General features: G+C 35.0%; 1 protein-coding gene across 1 annotated transcript; it reads right to left on the bottom strand.

Moving 5' to 3' along the window:
* Window positions 1-10315: 10315 nt before the first annotated feature.
* LOC121238892 (B3 domain-containing transcription repressor VAL1-like) lies at window positions 10316-18170 on the bottom strand. The gene is given in 14 exon segments (XM_041135974.1): window positions 10316-11112; window positions 11115-11303; window positions 11740-11807; window positions 11912-12025; window positions 12904-12953; window positions 13089-13514; window positions 13638-13714; window positions 14586-14760; window positions 14837-14933; window positions 15040-15644; window positions 16237-16338; window positions 16431-16512; window positions 17433-17562; window positions 17773-18170. Coding segments are annotated over 13 exon segments (2616 nt in total). The 5' UTR covers window positions 17546-17562; window positions 17773-18170; the 3' UTR covers window positions 10316-10594.
* Between the last annotated feature and the right edge of the window lie 1130 nt (window positions 18171-19300).

Below are 19300 nucleotides of genomic sequence, written 5' to 3'. Positions count from 1 at the left end.
ACGAAATTAATCTTGTTAAAAAAGAAATCGTTGAACTCAGATCTGAGGTTAACAACCTTAAGTCTGAAAATGAGATTTTAAAACAAGAATTTTTTGTGTTTAAAATTGATAAACAACTCGATCAGGATATTCCTTCTAATAATGAGCAAATAAATGATTCTGGTTCAAGCCAACATGATTTGGCTACTGATAATCAGATTTGTTTGATCCATCATATCATTCATCCAAAATGGTTTTCCCGAGTCACTATTGTGGTTGCTCATGATTTTCAATTTTCTGTTGTTGCTATGATTGATTCCGGATCAAATCTGAATTGCATTCAGGAAGGACTCATTCCTAGCAAATATTACGAAAAATCTTCTGAAAAATTATTTTCGGCAAATGGATCTCAGATGAAGATCACCAATGAGTTAAACAATGCTCATATTTGTCAAAATAATGTTTGTTTTAAAATTCCTTCTGTTTTAGTCAGAAACATGTCTGATAAAGTGATTTTAAGGATTCTATTTATTTATACTTTATACAGATCTAAAGAAAAAGGGCATAATTAGAGATAGCAAATCCCCTTGGTCTTGTCCAGCCTTTTATGTCTAGAAAAATGCTAAGGTAGAAAGAGGTTCCCCTCGTCTAGTCATTAATTATAAACTCTTGAATAAAGTCTTAGAGTGGATTAGGTATCCTATCCCAAACAAAAATGACTTGATTCATCAGTTATCCAATGCAGTTGTCTTTTCCAAATTTGACATTAGGTTCGATTTTTGGCAAATCCAAACAACCGAGTCAGATAGGTATAAGACAGCCTTTGTCACCCCCTTTGGTCATTTCGAATGGAATGTGATGCCATTTGGTCTCAAAAATGCCCCAAGTGAGTTTCAAAATATCATGAATGATATCTTTAATTCGTTCTCTGCTTTTACCATCGTCTACATAGATGATGTTCTTATTTTTCCAAATCTATTGATGAACACTGGAAACATTTGAATTCGTTTCTAGATATCATTAGAATCAATGGTCTTGTCGTTTCTGCGAAAAAGATCAAATTGTTTCAAACAATATTAGATTCTTTGGTTATGATATTTCTGAATGTAAAATCAGGCCAATCCAAAGAGCCATTGATTTCGCCGACAAATTTCCTGATGTCATCACTGACAAAAAACAATTGCAGAGATTCTTAGGATCTCTCAATTATGTTGCAGATTTCTACAAGGATATAAGGAAACAGTGTCGTCCTTTGTTCAAACGGCTCCTTTCCGATCCTCCTCCTTGAACAGAAATCCATACTAATCTGGTAAGGAAAATCAAAGCACATGTCAAAACTCTCCCGTGCCTTGGTATCCCTACCTCTGATTCATTTAAAATTGTTGAAACAGATACCTCTAACATTGGTTATGGCGGCATTCTGAAACAATCTGTTTCACCAGGATTTTCTGAATAGATTGTTCGCTTCCATTCTGGAACCTGGAATCCTGCACAAGAAAAATATAATATTATTAAAAAAGAAATTTTATCTATAGTACTATGTATTTCTAAATTTCAATCTGATTTGTTAAATAAGAAGTTTTTACTTCGAATTGATTGCATGAGTGCCAAATTTGTTTTAGAACAAGATATTGAAAACATTGCATCAAAACATATTTTTACACGATGGTAAGGTATTCTAAGTGTTTTTTTATTTTGATATTGAATACATCAAAGGCACTAATAATTCTATCCCTGATTTTCTTAGTAGAGAGTTCTTACAGACACCCAACTATGAGCGTGAGCAAGAAGAAAGGAAAAGAAAAACAGAGAGTGAACCCCCCATCTCCAATAACCAGTATAAAACTCATCAAGAATGAGTCTGGATCCATTTCTGTGCCCAGTGCCTCTTCAACAGCACTGAATATTGCTAATAGGTTCACACATCTTGGTAAAATTATGCAACCGGCGACCTTTGCGTCTACGATTTCTACATCTTTTGATCCATATGCGAAAGTAGTGGCATCAAAAGGTATTGCTTTAATTACTCCACAGTTTTTCCTCACAAAAGGAAAATTTGAATATTTGAAGAAGTCTGTTGTAACTAATCTGTTTTACATAGAACCTAATCTTTCTGTATCAACAGATTCGTTCAAAATTGCTTCCTCCTATTTTCCACCTAATTTCCACTGGATACTTGAAGATTCATAAAAAAAATCTTCAGTACTATTCCAGTATCTTGATTCTCACTAACTCTCTTGTCATAAAATCTATTTATGATAAGAATGACTCTACAGAACTGATTTATCACAGTGCTTACATTCTTCGAGTCATCACAAAAGCAGAATGGGGAACAAATCCCTGGACTGTTAAAAGACTTTCAGACTCTGCACTGAGTTATAATTATTTTGATTATATGGCTGCCTGGAACTGTTTCATGTTCTTTCAGGTACCTGATACGAGCCATTCCTGGTTCATCAATTTTGATACAAGATTCAAATGAACTTTTTCTTATTGGTTTCTCCAATGGTGGGACCGATATAGTTTAATTCTCCAGAATCTCCCTGAGCAGCTTGCAAAAGCTTTTACATTCTATGAACAAGTCGTTAGTACAAAACTGAACCGGCATTCAACTATGTTCCCTTATGAGCTCTATTTTTACAAGAACTACAAACTACCGTGAATCTTCAAATGTAATTATGAGAAGAATGCTAATATTATATCCCGAACTTACTTCACAAAATGGTGGGATAAGTTTGGATATACTGAAAAAGTAATTAGCCAGATGATTAGAGATTTTCCTCAAGTCGCCCCTGACCTACAAGACAAGAAGGAATTCCCAACAATCAAATATGGTTCACCTGCTCCTGAATATCCATTAATGATTCAGACCCCTAATTCACCAACTGCTTCAACAAGAGGAAAAACCACCAGCTCATCCTCAAAGAAATCTTCTAAGTCTGCCAAAGATAATATCCTCAACAGACTTGATAAAAAAGATTTTGATAAAATTGCTTGAGAAACAACTGTCTAAGTTCTTGAGTAACAATTCTGAAGACGATGAGAATTCAGAAGCATATTCAGGGGCTTCGTACAGTAACCTATTTGGTCATGACTTAGAAGACATTCCAAAGCTGGAAGATGAGTGACTACTACTTGAGTTCAAAGAAGACTAACCAGAGTCTCATTTGAGATATTTGTCGCCTTATGCCTAGAACAGCCATCCATAGAGATAGCTGGAAGACATAGAGACGACTGAACATTATTTTGTCATCTTATGCCGAAAGCAGCAGCCCACAGAGATAGCTGTAAGACATAGAGACGACCGAATATTATTTTGTCATCTTATGCCGAAAGCAGCCGCCCACAGAGACAGTTGTAAGATATAATGATGATACCACATGTGTCCGTGCTTAAACAGTTCCTACTGTTCACTCACGGATTGATTTACTGTTTTACTTTAATGATTGTAAACAGGAACTCTTTACATTATAAAATGAGAACCTCACTCTGAGCTTAGGCAGAACTCAACTTCGAGAGAAACTTTCTGATCCTCTCTTCCTATTCTGAGTCTCCTAATACACCCTGATTTTGTAAGTGCAAATCTGCACTACCTACTGCTTGTAATTACTTTAAGCTTATTAATTTTAATAAAACTTATATGTTTATTACAATTAATTTTGCATATTCATACATGCATTTGGCTGGTTCAACCGCCTCTTTATTTTGTGCTTGCATAACTTAATTTGTGCAATTTACTTTGATTCTTCCATTCCATTCATTCTCTTATTCTTCGAGTCAGTTTCGGCTTTTCTTCCTTTCTGTTGTTTTGGGGTGTGAACTTATTGGCAATATCCAGTGCTGTTGAAGAGACACTTGGCACAGGAGTGGATCCGGACTCATTCTTGATGAATTTTATACTGGTTATTGGAGGTGGGGGGTTCACTCTCTATTTTTCTTTTCATTTCTTCTTGCTTACGCTCATGGTTGGGTGTCTGCAAGAACTCTCTGATAAGAAAATCAGGGATAGAATTATTAGTGCCTTTGATGTATTCAATATCAAAATAAAAAACACTTAAAATACCTTGCCATCGTGCAAAAATATGTTTTGATGCAATGTTTTCAATATCTTGTTCTAAAACAAATTTGGCACTCATGCAAGCAATTCGAAGTAAAAACTTCTTGTTTAACAAATCAGATTGAAATTTAGAAATACATAGTACTATAGATAAAATTTCTATTTTAATAGTACTATATTTTTCTTGTGCAGGATTCCAGGTTCCAGAATGGAAACGAACAATCTGTTTAGAAGATTCTGTAAAACAGATTGTTTTAGAATGCCGCCATAACCAATATTAGAGGCATCTGTTTCAACAATTTTAAATGAATCAGAGGTAGGGATACCAAGGTACGGAAGAGTTTTGACATGTGCTTTGATTTTTCTTGTCAGATTAGTATGGATTTCTGTCCAAGGAGGAGGATTGGAAAGGAGCCGTTTGAACAAAGGACGACACTGTTTCCTCATATCCTTGTAGATATCTGCAACATAATTGAGAGATCCTAAGAATCTCTGCAATTGTTTTTTGTCAGTAATGATATCAGGAAATTTGTCGGCAAAATCAATGGCTCTTTGGATGTGCCTGATTTTACCTTCACAAAATGTTCTCATTTTGTATTTGGCTTTCTTGCTATTTCTCATCAACTCACGAAGCATTCTTTGATCATTACACATACTAATACCAAATTTCTTGGTTACAACACAAATATCACCATAGGTGTATACTTTGTAATTTAAAGATCCAGCAATAGTAAGTTCATCCTTCACCTTATAAGCGAACAAACGAGGTAATCCATCAATGAATTTTTCTTTCCAGTAAGGCTTCTGACTATCATCTCGGAGCATTACTTTGGAAATAAAAACATCTTGATACCATCTATAATCAGACATCTGGTGACATCTGAGATTATTTAACTAGTCACTAATGCTACTAGTTATATCAGATGGTGTTCCAATAAAATGTTTTAAAATAGTGTAAATCAAAGTATTAACTCCATCGGACTGGGCTGTCCTAATGGATTCATAAAAAATAGGTAACTCTTCATCATTACACTTGACATCATTCTGAATGGTTTTCTTAGTATCTCTAGTAAGATGTTTATCCCACCAGTTTCTTAAAACATCGAAAAATCCTTGTGTTAAAATCTTAACAATATCAGGTTGCCTAATATTGTTATTTACATAAGCATTTGCCACAAGAGACATTTTACTCATGGTATTCATGATTTCTTGTTCGGAGAAACCATCAATATTCCATTTATAAACATTCTCGACAGAGTAAGAAGATTGGCTTTGAAAAACTTTTTCTTCAAACTGTAAATTAGGAGAAGTAGGCTTGGAATACCAATTCTTTGTCAGACTCATTGGCTTGGGTCCTTTTGAAGAGAATCTGGCAATTTCAGGTTTTAAAACAATATCTTGAAAATTTTTTTCCTTTCTTCTTGCTCACGCTCATAGTTGGGTGTCTGCAAGAACTCTCTAGTAAGAAAATCAGGGATAGAATTATTAGTGCCTTTTATGTATTCAATATCAAAATCAAAAACACTTAAAATACCTTGTTATCGTGTAAAAATATATTTTGATGTAATATTTTCAACATCTTGTTCTATAACAAATTTGGCACTCATGCAATCAATTCGAAGTAAAAACTTCTTGTTTAACAAATTAAATTGAAATTTAAAAATATATAGTACTATAGATAAAATTTCTTTTTTAATAGTACTATATTTTTCTTGTGCAGGATTCCAGGTTCCAGAATGGAAGCGAACAATTTGTTCAGAAGATGATCCTGGTGAAACAGATTGTTTCATAATGCCGCCATAACCAATGTTAGAGGCATCTGTTTCAACAATTTTAAATGAATCAGAGGTATGGATACCAAGGCACGGGAGAGTTTTGACATGTGCTTTGATTTTCCTTACCAGATTAGTATAGATTTCTGTCCAAGGAGGAGGATCGAAAAGGAGCCGTTTGAACAAAGGATGACACTGTTTCCTCATATCCTTGTAGAAATCTGCAACATAATTGAGAGATCCTAAGAATCTCTGCAATTGTTTTTTGTCAGTGATGACATCAGAAAATTTGTCGGCGAAATCAATGGCTCTTTGGATGAGCCTGATTTTACCTTCAGAAATATTATAACCAAGGAATCTGATCTTGGTTTGAAACAATTTGATCTTTTTCGCAAAAACGACAAGACCAGTGATTCTAATGATGTCTAGAAACGAATTCAAATGTTTCCAGTGTTCATCAATAGATTTGAAAAAAATAAGAACATCATCTATGTAGACGATGGTAAAGCAGAGAACGAATTGAAGATATCGTTCATGATATTTTGAAACTCACTTGCACTTAGCTAGACAATTCAAAAAAATAATTCAAGGCACCGTCTAGGAAAGTATTTTATCTCAATTTATTTTAATTCATCTCATTATTATAATTTTTTTAAATTATCACATAAAATATAATAAATAATTCAATTTTTTTAAATCTCAAAATAATAATAATATTAAAAAATAATATTATAATAATATTTTATTCAAATTTTAACTTTTATTTAAAATCATCTCATTTTATCTCACTATTTAAACTGAAGCAAAGATGTTATAAATTAAAAGGGTGAAATTGAAGTCGATCTGCATGCGAGCAATTGTTTTTGGTAACAACATTAATAACATATATGTAGGATCATAATTAATTTGCGCATGCAGTTTTATATATTTTTGCGAGTATTAAAATAATGTAGTACTTACGTATGTACTACTGAATTAATTATCCATAATGCAGTCTGCCCATAAATATTACATTGGCATGTTAAATGTAGCTAGATATATATATATATATATATATATATATATAAAGAAATGATTTGTATAAATTTTAAATAAATCATTTCGTAAACGTCTTTATAAAAAAAAAAAAATCTTACCTTAAAAAAAATATATATATATATATTAATGAAACTCACTTTTTTATCACGTTAACTCGCATAAAAGATGATTTTCTTTGTGGTGTTGCTAGCTAGCTATAAGGTGGGTGACATGGATAGATGAAATCGAGGCTATAAATAAATATATATATTTTTTTATATATATTTAGCTAATTGTGTGTACGTACAGTTGTACCGATCATCCATATTAATTAGATTCTTAGAAAAACAAAGCTACCTAGCGATCGTATTAGCGCGTTCTAACTTCTACGTATAACCAATATTAAATCCCATTAATTATTATTTTCAAAATAAAAAAAGTCCCATAAATTATTAGAGCTGGTTAGAGCACTGGCATCGGTCTCACTAAAATGAATAAATCTCTAAAATTTGATGAACGAGGGGTTTAAAACACTGGTATTGAATTCGGTAAACATGAAAACTTAAACTTTGAACTACAGGAAATTTATTTTCATCTTCATATTTGAAGAGTCACTATTCATTATCTATCCGAGTATTTTATTATAAAATCACTTGTTTCAATTGCTCATCCCCTTTTCGCTTGTAATTTCATTTCTTTCTTCATTTCCCGCGTCTCTTCTCCCATTTCTTTCATCCGCAAATCTAAAAAAAATTTCCTTTCTCCCTTTCAATTTTTCCTCTCCATTTTCTCTCTTCCCTCTCTCTCTCTCTCTCTCTTCCCTCTAGAGCCCGACGCTACCCTCTTTCTCTATTTTTCCCTCTGTAGAAATTTAAGCTCCAAACTGCAAATCTTTGGATCTTCACTGGGTCTTGACTTTGAGGTAACAACAGCTTTGAGGTAAATATTTGGAATTTTTTTTGGTTCCTTAATCTCTTATAGGTGTTTCGTTGTTCTAGTTTCCAGAGATAAAATTTTCAGAGTATTTTTTATGCAGTTTTGTGTTTTTATGTAATATTTGTGTAGAAAATGAAATGAAAACCTAGAATAGAGTATGGTACAGAAAATTAAAAGGGGAAAAAAAACTCACCCTCAGAGCAACAAGTAGTACTAGTCTTGCTTTGCTTTCTCTGTAACAATTTTTTTTTGGGTTTTTTTCCTGTTGTTACTTTGTTGATTTGGGTCTGTTATAATGAAAATGTTTGAATGGAAGAATCTTTGATAGATTTGGTTTTTTTTTTTTTTTAGTTATTTTGTTAAAAATGGGTATAAAGTATATGTTGTTAAACCTGGGTATATGCCGGGTGTTTCATGTCCTGTAGGTACTTGTTTCATTTGTTATCTATGGCAGTCAACAGTTAGAATTCTGCAGACCAACTTCGATGCTATTATCAATCAGGACTCAGGGTGATTGTTCTGTTATGTTTTGATTTGCTATGGTATTACTTATCAAAGGAGTTATATTTATTTATAGTAACATTTTTCTGCCCACTATAAATGACCAGGGAATTGCATCATACTCTTATAATGTTATCATCTTTTGTGAACAAAATATCATACTCTTATAGATATTAATTCTTGAGATGCTAATGCCTGATCATACTGTCTTTCCTCTGTTCAATGAATGCTTTTACGTTGAGATGGAATAAAAGAAAGGAATATCATCAAGATGTAAGCTTGAATTGGCATTTTAACTGTCCGTTCCAATTCCCATCATGGAAGGTGGTAAGAAGGAGAATATAAGAGTTGAAGGGCTTAGATGATTACATTCTAATTTTTCACTTTACTGGAAAAGAACTTCAGAAGCACTTTGTGGACAAAATAAACATTGCTCAATTTCTTCTGCACAGTTGAATTCCGAAGTCTCAATTTGTTTTGGATTTTGGTAATAGAAAATCCTTTGAATAACCTTACAGGACTTGCCAAAAAAAAAAAAAAAACTCTTTTGTAATTCTGAGATCACGATATAAGGTTATATTTTTCTATTTCATGAGAATCCATTTATGAAAATGATTTTATGATGTTTCTCATTCTCACTTTGCCTTGGGTCGTGCTTGCTAGAATCAGTCAGTGAAAATGATTTTATGATGTTTCTCATTCTCACTTTTCCATCATGGGCACTTGATGTTTTGATTGGGTTATTATTTTGAATTTGACATGAATCATAAAAGCTATTTTTACTTTTTATATTGAAATGCAAAGGGATTAGGCTCATGAGTCCTGTTTATCTTCTTTGCATACCAGATCAAAGTGCACATCTTTATATATATATGTGCACAGTTGATTGCCTTTCTCTTTGGTGACTTTTCCATCAGGTTCATTGCTTTGGTGTGTTTTAATAATTTCCCTTGCTGTATTTTTTTGAATAAATATAGATTTAAAATATTATTCTCTGCAGGCTATAGCTTAAGGTCATCTTTAAGGTTATAGAATGCAAAAAACTAGGAAGACGTGTTTTGGATAAACATGTGGCTGGGCAGCCACTATGAGACCTGTATTAATTATTTTGAAGTTGGTATGTAGCCTTTTTGTGTTTGACATAGACTGAATTTGCTGTGTAACTGAAATTGCTGATGTGTAACTGTACTTGCTGAAATGTTGATACTGAAATGTACTACAGCTTGGCCTTTGTTGGGTGATACTGAATATTGGTGGATTTTGAGATGCGGCTTGGCCTTTGTATTATAAATTGATGTTATAAATTGTTAGCTTTTGTATTTTGGGCTGCAGCATGTTTTTATGATGGAAACAAGTTGGTTGGCTACACTATGGTTGGCTACATTATGGTTGGAAACAAGTTGATGAAAAATTAGTTGGGAAATAATAATTTAAGTATTAAATTAAATTATTAATGTACATATGGTTAGTGTAATTGTAAAATATAAAAGAAAAAATTTTTAAAAAAAATATTATATTATTATTTTGATGAAACTAATAGCTAACCTAATGTGGAGTTATGGATAGAGAGCTTTTAGATTTATGAAAAATATATACTTTTCATCAAATTTTAAAGATAAATTTGATGAATCCAAAGTCAATGCTCTTAACAACACACTACTACTACTACTACGTACTACGTAGTTTCATCGATCGAGACTAGCTACGACAAAGTCTGCATCACGACTTCACGCATGAAAAATGATATTAATATATGCCACGTAATTAAGTACGCACCTAATTATAATTAGCTGCTTTGATGCTCGGCAGCATGACTAGTTGCCATAAATGCATGCATTACTACTACTACTACGATCTTCACCGTCGACGACAGTGGATTAATGCTAGCTGACTTCGTCTCAATGTTACTCACTCTAATTGCCAATATATACTTCTCAAGATTGTTGTCGAGACATTTTTAAAATATATACTTCGTCTCAGTACTGTGTGTGATTGAGGATATCAAGAATTAAGATGATGAGTATAAAATTAAAAAAAAAAAACATTAATTCACGCTCGAACAAAATTACTTTCTTTAAAAAAAGAAGGGGAAAAATTAAACCTATACTTTTTTGAGAAAGTGAGAGAGCAAACAAAAAAAAAAAAAAAAAAAACTCTTCCTCATGGCTGCAGATGGCCGATTTCAGTCTCTCGTGTGATATTAACACTCGCGAAAAAAGAAAAGATCAAAGAAAAAAAATTAAAGAAACTATTGATCTTCATGGAAGAACGGTTTCAGTGCTCTGACTAGAACTCATGAAAACACTCCCACCACCTTTAATACTCTCAAACCTTAGCTGCAGGGGCCCCCTTCATCAGAGAGGCCGGGTCTCTCACTCTCTCCACTAACTACTTGCGGGTGTATGCAGGAATCGAGACTACCCTGTTGCTCACATGTCAAGGTTGGGATCCTTCTTTGCTTCATAAAATCTTCCAATGGAAGGCTAGCCGCTTGAACAAGGCTCTGCAGGCTCATTCCTGGTACCTCCAGATCCAGTTGCATGTCTTCACGTTTGGGATGACAATTCAGGTCTATTTGTCCATTGTCGATCTCAGCCAACTCAGCTAATTGATTTCTGCTGTGGCTTTCTTCATTGCCGGGATAATTCTTAGGCAACAGTAGTCCATCTCTTGATGGACCATTCGTTTTTGATTCATCCTTAAGGTGGTTTTCATCCTTCTGGCCAGTCTCTGCTTCGTGTTCTGATTGGCGTTTCTTCTTGCGCAGCATTAGGGTTTTAAACCTGCGCTTTACGGTCATGCACACGTTGCAAGTACATGTGGGCTTGTGCTTCCCCTTCCCACTTGGGGCTGGATGCACACAATACAAGTGCAGCCAGGGCGATGTCGAGGATGTTTGGTGGTGGCTCCAACTGAGGGTTCACCAGAATCACCCACATTATCTCCCAGAACTGCAGCACAGGCCAAGGCATCCAAGCCAGAAGCTGGCTCACGTTCTTGGACTGACATATGGCTTTCTGCACTTCTTCGCTTCTTGTAATCTGAGGAAGATATATTTATAGGGCTGAAAAGATTCAGGAAGCATTTTGGAACTCTATTATGGATAAAGATTATAAACTTTGAATAACAGTATAAAAAGTGGCACCATGACTACTTCATGGATCCATCATACGACTGACTTCATCACTTGCAAACAAACTTATGTTTGCACAGTATAACATACAAGAATACCACCCATCTGTTTATCATTGTCATAATATGCGCACAAACAGATAAGCATGTGAAAACATTTATCTAAAACCCATAGACAAGCTCAGGTCCTTTTCATGCCTCCATATACAGCCAATACACAGATAAAATCATCCAAACACCGTACATGCATTCACCAAGTTTTTAAAATAAATGTATGTATTCTCAAAACGTAGTGGACTACAGAACTTATATTATTAAAAGATAAATAGAGGCCGGGGGTCATACCTTTCCTTACTCTCAGAAGATTAGCTAATTGCTTCAGACTGACCTCCTCTGGTACAGAGCAGAAGCACCTGTGAGCACATTCCAAACGTTAAGGGTATAAATTATACAGGAAGCGACTTTCATCCAAGTAAGGTCTTCAAAAGAGGAGCAGAATCACGGAATAATGTTAGACCTGTTTGAATCCCAAACATTTTCTGAACACGTCCACTTTGGAGGGAGAAGGACATCCACTGGCAACCTTCGCCATTTGGAGCAATCGTCACACTGAGCCCATTGTACTGGTCCCCTAGATGAAAGTCTTATATTCAGTGCAAGAAAAACAAAATCATTACTAGATCAAGTGCACATGTTCCTCAACATGTACACAGTGATCTGAAAAGGAATTGGGGTTGGGTCTTCAAGTCCAGAATATCATGCCCTCTATAGGATCTATATTATTCTTCATGTCCCCATGAGCTCCAAATCAACTAGAAATGGAAAAAAAAATTAAAGAAACGTCACAAAATAGAAGTATACGCATGAGAGAGAGAAGGCCGAATCATATTTGCCCTGCTGAAGGGAGTCCTTTCCGAAATTTTTGAAAGCCTGGGCCAAACCAAGGCCAAAGAGTGGGTTTGGAAATAGTTTTCAACCAGCAATGGATGCACATCCGCTGGAAATCCTATTTGTTTTTAGTTTTCTCAGTAAAGTAGAATTTTATTAATGAGAGGATTCCAAAATGGAAAAGGCAAAAATCTGCATAGAAAGTTTCCACTGCATTGTGTTACACCTTTTACATTCAAATTTTAAAATGAAAACTATCCTTCCCAATCCAAACTCACACAAAGCAAATAGAAGTTGGTATTTACTTCTTCTTCTTCTTCTTTTTTTTTTTTAAAAAAAAAAAAGACAAATTGGCATATTAGAAAATTAATTAAATTATGTCCATTGACTTTCCAGAGTAAATATTCTGGGACTTCAAAAAATAGAGATGTGGACATACAATGTGGTATGGAGAGTGAACAACAAATGTTCAAACAACATATCTAACAAATTGAATAAAGCTCTACCAGCGAGCTTGAAATTTAAGGCAATGAATATCAAGTAAAATACTACGAAGATCCACTCAGAACTGTGTTAATTTACATATAGAGCACTGTTAACTAATATTGCATACATCCTTACCTAGAAGGAAGGGCGGTGAATATAGTCCTCTTTCCAAAAACCGGTGGTTCCTGAATTATATGAACAACAAATCAATAATCACACCAATTACCTAGAGATTCCACAATAAAACCCATTTGAGTATTCATAAGTTCACCTACCTCATAACAATAAGCAAACGACAGGACTGATCACAATATACTTACATCATATTCTTCAAACTCATGGTCCTCAATTGTAACAATGCTTGGCTTCACACATGAAGGTGGACGAAGCAAGTCTTGTGCTTCTTCCCATGTAAGTCTTAGCTCCAGAGCCTCTTCACTATGCATTAACAGCCTTTTACTTTTAAAGCCAATATTTCGAGTCCTCTTCTTCTCTCGAATGTGCATTGGTTGCTGTGGTGAATCATCATTTATCCTGTCTCCATGGTAATCACATTTATTCAACCCGATATCTCCCTCCCCTAAATGCAAATTTTCACAGAGAGCATTTAAGTGAGGTTCCTTGCTTCCTTTCATTGTTTGAAAAAGCCCAGAGTAGCCACTTCCTGAAGGCAGACTCTCAATAACACCAGCAAAGGAAGTTTCCCTAGAAGGCGTGCTATTAGGAAGGGCAGACATCTGGGCATCCTGTCAATTTAATAATCACGTATAGATAATATGTCAGTTTCCCAGATGCATTAAAGAATTAAGATGTTATCTGAAAGTAAGAGGATGTAGTTGGGAAAGTATAATACGGCTACAAAGCTAGACCTGTGAATCTGCAGCGTTGGATGCCTTTCGAAACCCCATGACAAGTTTGCCTCCAGGATCAATCCGACTAAATGTTACTGTGCAGAAATGGAGAAAAATAGTGAAACAAACTGTATTTTTTTTTTTAAGTAGAGTAATGAAACAAACTGTAACACATACTTTTCTATTTTACAATAGACTAAAGTTTACAAATTTAAATAAAATGAACCAGTTTCTCAAAATTCCCTAAGATAGGCCAAAAAATGTCAGGTTGAGATAGAACTAAAATAAGAACTTTGACAAATGCACCTCTTGATCGCTGAGACGAAAATTTAAAACATGAATGTTAAAACAAACTTGTGCCTAAACCAATTTGTATATCTCATGAACCATATCCTACTGCAGAACGCCATGTACCAGTGAAAGAAGGCTACATAGATACGCTCAAAGGAATTTAAACGTACAACTTTGAAAAAAATCTACACTACACATCCTTCCACAAAACAAGTAATTACCGAGGACAAAGATAGGTTAAGCTGGCCATAGCCCTTTATAAAATTTTAAATCATTCCCTGCCTTAGAAAAAGGTCAACAGTTCAAAATTTCTAGGATGGCTCCCCCATCCCACCGTCACCAACCCCCCAACTCAAAAAAAAAAAAAAAAAAGAACTATTTCTTGAATTTTGGGATGTCTCACTACAGCAAATTAATTCCTTAAGTGCTTTCTTTCAGCCTTCGTATTGTTTAAGGATTGAAAAAAACTAATTTTTATGAAAAAAAATTTGGTGTGGCTGAAAAACTTTCCTCTTCATGCCAACCAAGTTCAAAAGTGAATCCCAATACAGTGATGTACAAGCGTCTCACAATTAGCTTAGTGTACAATCAGAAAGAATAAAATAATCACATGAGATATATAGAAAATCCATGGACTAAACATAGTCCTCTCTGCCAGAATTTATTGAAGCATACCCGTGTCACCCGCTTGTAATTGCATAGACTGTATGCAAGGGGTAACACCCTCTAAAACATACATCCTGCTGTTGTTATTGGGCCAAAATCTGAACTGAAATGTCCACTCATTCCCCTTCACATCTTGAATCCTTAAAGGCAGGCCTTCTGATTGAGAAATAGGAGGAAAATACGCCTGCATTGACTTTCAGTTTATATACATGGCCAGGAAAAAGAAAGGAGAAGTAAAGGAAGCGAACTTCTAAACTTACTTCAGCACATGCTTTTGGGAGAACCAAACGACCAATCCGACCAGCATCACTGGCACTGAGCACTTTCTCGAACAATGGCACAATAGTGGAATTCAAACTTCGAAAATAATAAGTTTAAGGGAAACACTACACTTGAATCAATGGCTAAACAATAAAATACATATCATAAACAGAGAGAAAAGGATGTAAAAATTCATGGATACTCTCCGGATAATTGCTCCAGCTCTTGGTCAGTAATTCTTGGCCAGTAACGGGGAAGTAACTGGTTTTTTCCCCGTCCTTCAGCAGGAGGCCTAGCGATTCGCATCTGTGCCACACTTTTATTTGTCTCTGAACTTACAGTGAGGCTAGTTTTTGTGGGTTTGGGCAGTATTGGGCGAGATCTTTGCCCTTGTTGGATGGGAGAAGGTGTTTTGCTCTGTTCCCTTCCATCTACAACCCCACCAGAAAAGGGAAGCACAAAATTTGGAGTTCCCAAGGTCATATTCAAAGATGGCTTAGCTAGTGACTCATGCATATCTTTGCCCTCCAATATTTGTCTACTATTGTCTGGTTTGGTGAATGGGTCTGATCCAATGGATGGCTGAGTCACATTCGAAAAGCCTAGGCCAACTTGAGATGCATTTACTCCACCTCTCTCAGATTGAGGCAAGAGGTTTGGTTCATCAGCTTCCATGATTTTGCACAACTGCATAAGTCTTCCCTCATCGTCACTGACCAATCTTTTCTCAAAAGGACTGGAGAGTGAATCGCCAGCATTATTTACCGTTAATAAACCAGATCCATTAGAAAGTTCACCCCTCCAGATCTGCATAAAACCAACAATCAAACTCTGTAAAAGATATAGTCTGACAGTCTTATAACCAACTAGTCTATTAGCACTCTGAAATGCTTTTTACACCCTATACATGACAAAATGTGAGTCAAATGGCATGGCTGGTTAGCATCCTCAACAAATGATATTATCAGGCTATCAGCAACATGTAAGCAAGTCAGACAATTAGCAAAACATCAAGTTAGAAATAAATTCAAAAGGGAGCAAAAGGTCCTTCCCATGACCATTTTAACCACATCCATGACCCTAAACATGAATGACTGATGAGCAACAATTCCACTTCCATTTCTGCAAAGGGAAGGTGAAGAGAGAAGGAGGCGAGAAAGAAGAATAGCATGCCAATCAAATATTTAACCCGCTGTCAATTTGAATGAATTCTAAAGAAAGAGCAATAATTACCAGTACTACTATATATACAAAAATCATCATATTTGCAGCTATAGGCATATCGACAAAACAAAAGCCAAAAGCAAGACCATCAGTAATTGAGATAAAATGCAACTGTTTAACCCATGTAAACATCATTGAATGGAGCATTACAGTGATAAATTGTGGTAGTTCATACCGGATAAATTCCAGAGCTTTTCACACAGCTGTTACACCCGACACCCCCAAAATCAAGGTACTCATACGAACGCTCGGATATTATGCAACCACAGTGGATTCGCTGCCATGTAAATTGAATCAATTCAAAATCTCAACAAGAAAAATAAAATAAAAGCTTTAGCCAAAAAAGGAAAGGCACCACTTTAACCTTACCTTGTTGCATAAACTGCATTCCCTCCAACCAGTTTCCTCTAAGTGGAACATATCACAGAAAACAAGATCCTTATAGGCAGATCTAAGTAGAGAGACCACATCAAGAATAAGCTAATCGGAAAATATTGAAACCATAATGAAGAAAACAATATATTATGTTCTAGTGTTAATCTTTATATCACAAGCTAAAATAGAAATATAACAGTTCATAGTTTGGAGACCATCTAATTTCTGTCACCATGAAAATTAGAGGTTGAATTTTGAAAACGGAATTTACACAGAGTAGAAATAATAAAATAAATGGCACAAGTCTTGATTTAACTAGACATACGACTCATTTGAACCCATATAAAGTTTTACCACGTGCAGACTCTCCATTGGGAAAATATTGCATTCATTAGATATAATCATCCTGATAAATATAACAGATTTTCATTAGGCTGGGACCCACAGATTTCCGGACCTTAAAACGTAGCTAATCTGATTAGCTAAGTTTAGCATATAGCAACTAATGGAACACATAAATCCGGAAACTCATGGGCATAGCCACTGATTAATTACAGTTAAATTATGAGCAGTGGTTATAATCTATAAGCTGCAATTGCAGATTTTCTTATATTTTCATCTTCTCCATTGATAAATTTGCATAGATTTCGAGTATAAGATAGAAATTTTGAGCAAGTCATAGCTAGTTTGGCTACTTTGCACAATGGAGTAAGGATCAGTTTGATTGTCTAATTATAGGTTTCCTAATCACGGCGGCATTAGTTTCTCCTTGTAGAAAATCCAACAAACACGAACATTACAGCTTTCCAACAAAAATAGAACAGCTTCAAGATCAACGCAGGGAGTCAAATCACTTGTCTAAGAAAAAAACCCAATAGCACACAAGTTCAGCACGTCACAAAAACCCACGATTGCCCTTTGCAAAAATCAAATCAGCCCCAGATAAAATCAAATTGAATTCCAAGAGTAGAAGCACAAGAAGAAAACGGTAATTACCCGCAGTTGTGACATAGATCGGCGAATCCACCGGATCCTAAAGGCCAGCCTCTCTTCCATTCGTGCGTGGTGGTAGCTCCGCACGAAGCATTCATGCAAATCTTGGACCCCATTAAGCCAAAATCAAAGTCTTGGAACAGAGCAAGACAGAAATCTAAATCAGAACCCTAAAACCCCTTCTGGCCAGGACCAAAAGTTTAATCAAACAAATCATCATTAGCCAGAGCACACACACATGTACACTCTCCCTCGCACACGCACGTACATCCGCGCAAAGGTTCTGAGATTCGACGGTGATTAAAGAAACAGTACAAACTACAGAACTAAGAAAGACACCAACCTCATCCAAATCCTCGAAGAACCCAAATCTTTAAGTGCTCCTCCCGTTCAGATATATAACGAAAAAAAAAACCAACTCATTTATCTTTCACCCTCGTAACACTCTATTTTCCCAACCAGTAGCAGTAAAATACTGCTCTACGAAAGTCGAAAAGTCGAACTAAAGAACAACGGAGTGGTCAACTCGGCGGATATGGCGGCGCTTCCAGCAGAGCGTTACGCTTACGGCGGTGGTAATTAGGAGTCTTTTACCCAAGAAAACGTGGATTTGTGGGGGGAGAGAGAGAGAGAGAGAGAGAGAGAGAGGAGAGAGAGTGCATGCAAAGGAAACAGATTGCATAAAATGCATGCACGACACTTGAAGACACGCCGCTTGACAAGTAGTCTACCGCTCGTGCTCTCTCTCCGCGCTTCTCTCTAATTTCTTTCCTATCCTACTTTACGGACAGTGATACGATGACCCGCTGGTTTCGTTGGGGTGCGTGGCCTTTCCAATCGCATTTTAGGTTATTGTTATACAGATCCTTGCAGTGGCCCACAGTTGAATTTGCTAAGAAAAAATACCTCATGACTCAAAACCTCGCATCATATTCGTTTCAATTCGACACGTGTACTAATTATTATGTATTCTCATCGTCGTAGTTATCGCTATTAAAATATTAATTCTATAGTATGTTGTGATATTATAATAATAATAATAGTAATAATATATTCTAATAGTTTTTTAAAATTTAATATATAAATATATTTAAAGAAAATGATAAATTTATAACTTTTTATAACTATATTTCTAATAAAGGGTAGTTATATAATACAAAAAAATATCAACTTACAACTATTTTAATATAGAGTGAAAACTGATTTCATAAAATTTAACATTTATTTTTATTAAAGTAATATGATTATATTGAAAGAAAATCTATTTATAAGTCTTATTTTTTTTACACATCTAATACACTGCTTATGTGAGAGGTTTTCACACCAACTATGCTAAAAAAATTATAGTGTTTTAGTTTTTTGAAAATTATAAATTGTAATGGGCCATTAAGTGACGTGTTGACACACTGACTTATGTGTAGCATTACTCTTACACTAGTTGATTGCAAAATAAATTATAACAAATTTGCAAATGTATCGTTATACATTCATTAAAATAGATTTATTCATCATCTATTTTTTTATCATCTCATGATGACTATAGAGCAATGTTTTGAAAACCGTACTGGACGCCGTACCGATCAAAGCACTGGAACGAAATATTTCGATACCGATACCGTTTCGGGATAGTGTTTCGGGATAACGTTTTGGGATAGTCGATATATGAATAAATTATATATATAAATATATATAAAAATTATATTCTAAAATAATAGTCTATATATAAATAAATTATATATAAATACATATATATATAAATTATAAATAGTCTAGTCTGAATTGTGGGTTAAAAAATAAGCTTTTACTTTGAAAAAACGAAAAAAAAAAATACAGGCTGAAATATCAGCCGGTACCGGGCGAAATATAGGCCG

The sequence above is a fragment of the Juglans microcarpa x Juglans regia genome, chromosome 7D (genome assembly GCF_004785595.1).
Source record: "Juglans microcarpa x Juglans regia isolate MS1-56 chromosome 7D, Jm3101_v1.0, whole genome shotgun sequence".
Taxonomy (NCBI): domain Eukaryota; kingdom Viridiplantae; phylum Streptophyta; class Magnoliopsida; order Fagales; family Juglandaceae; genus Juglans; species Juglans microcarpa x Juglans regia.
The sequence above is the reverse complement of the archived record's forward strand: the minus strand, read 5'-3'. Positions and strand labels throughout refer to the sequence as shown.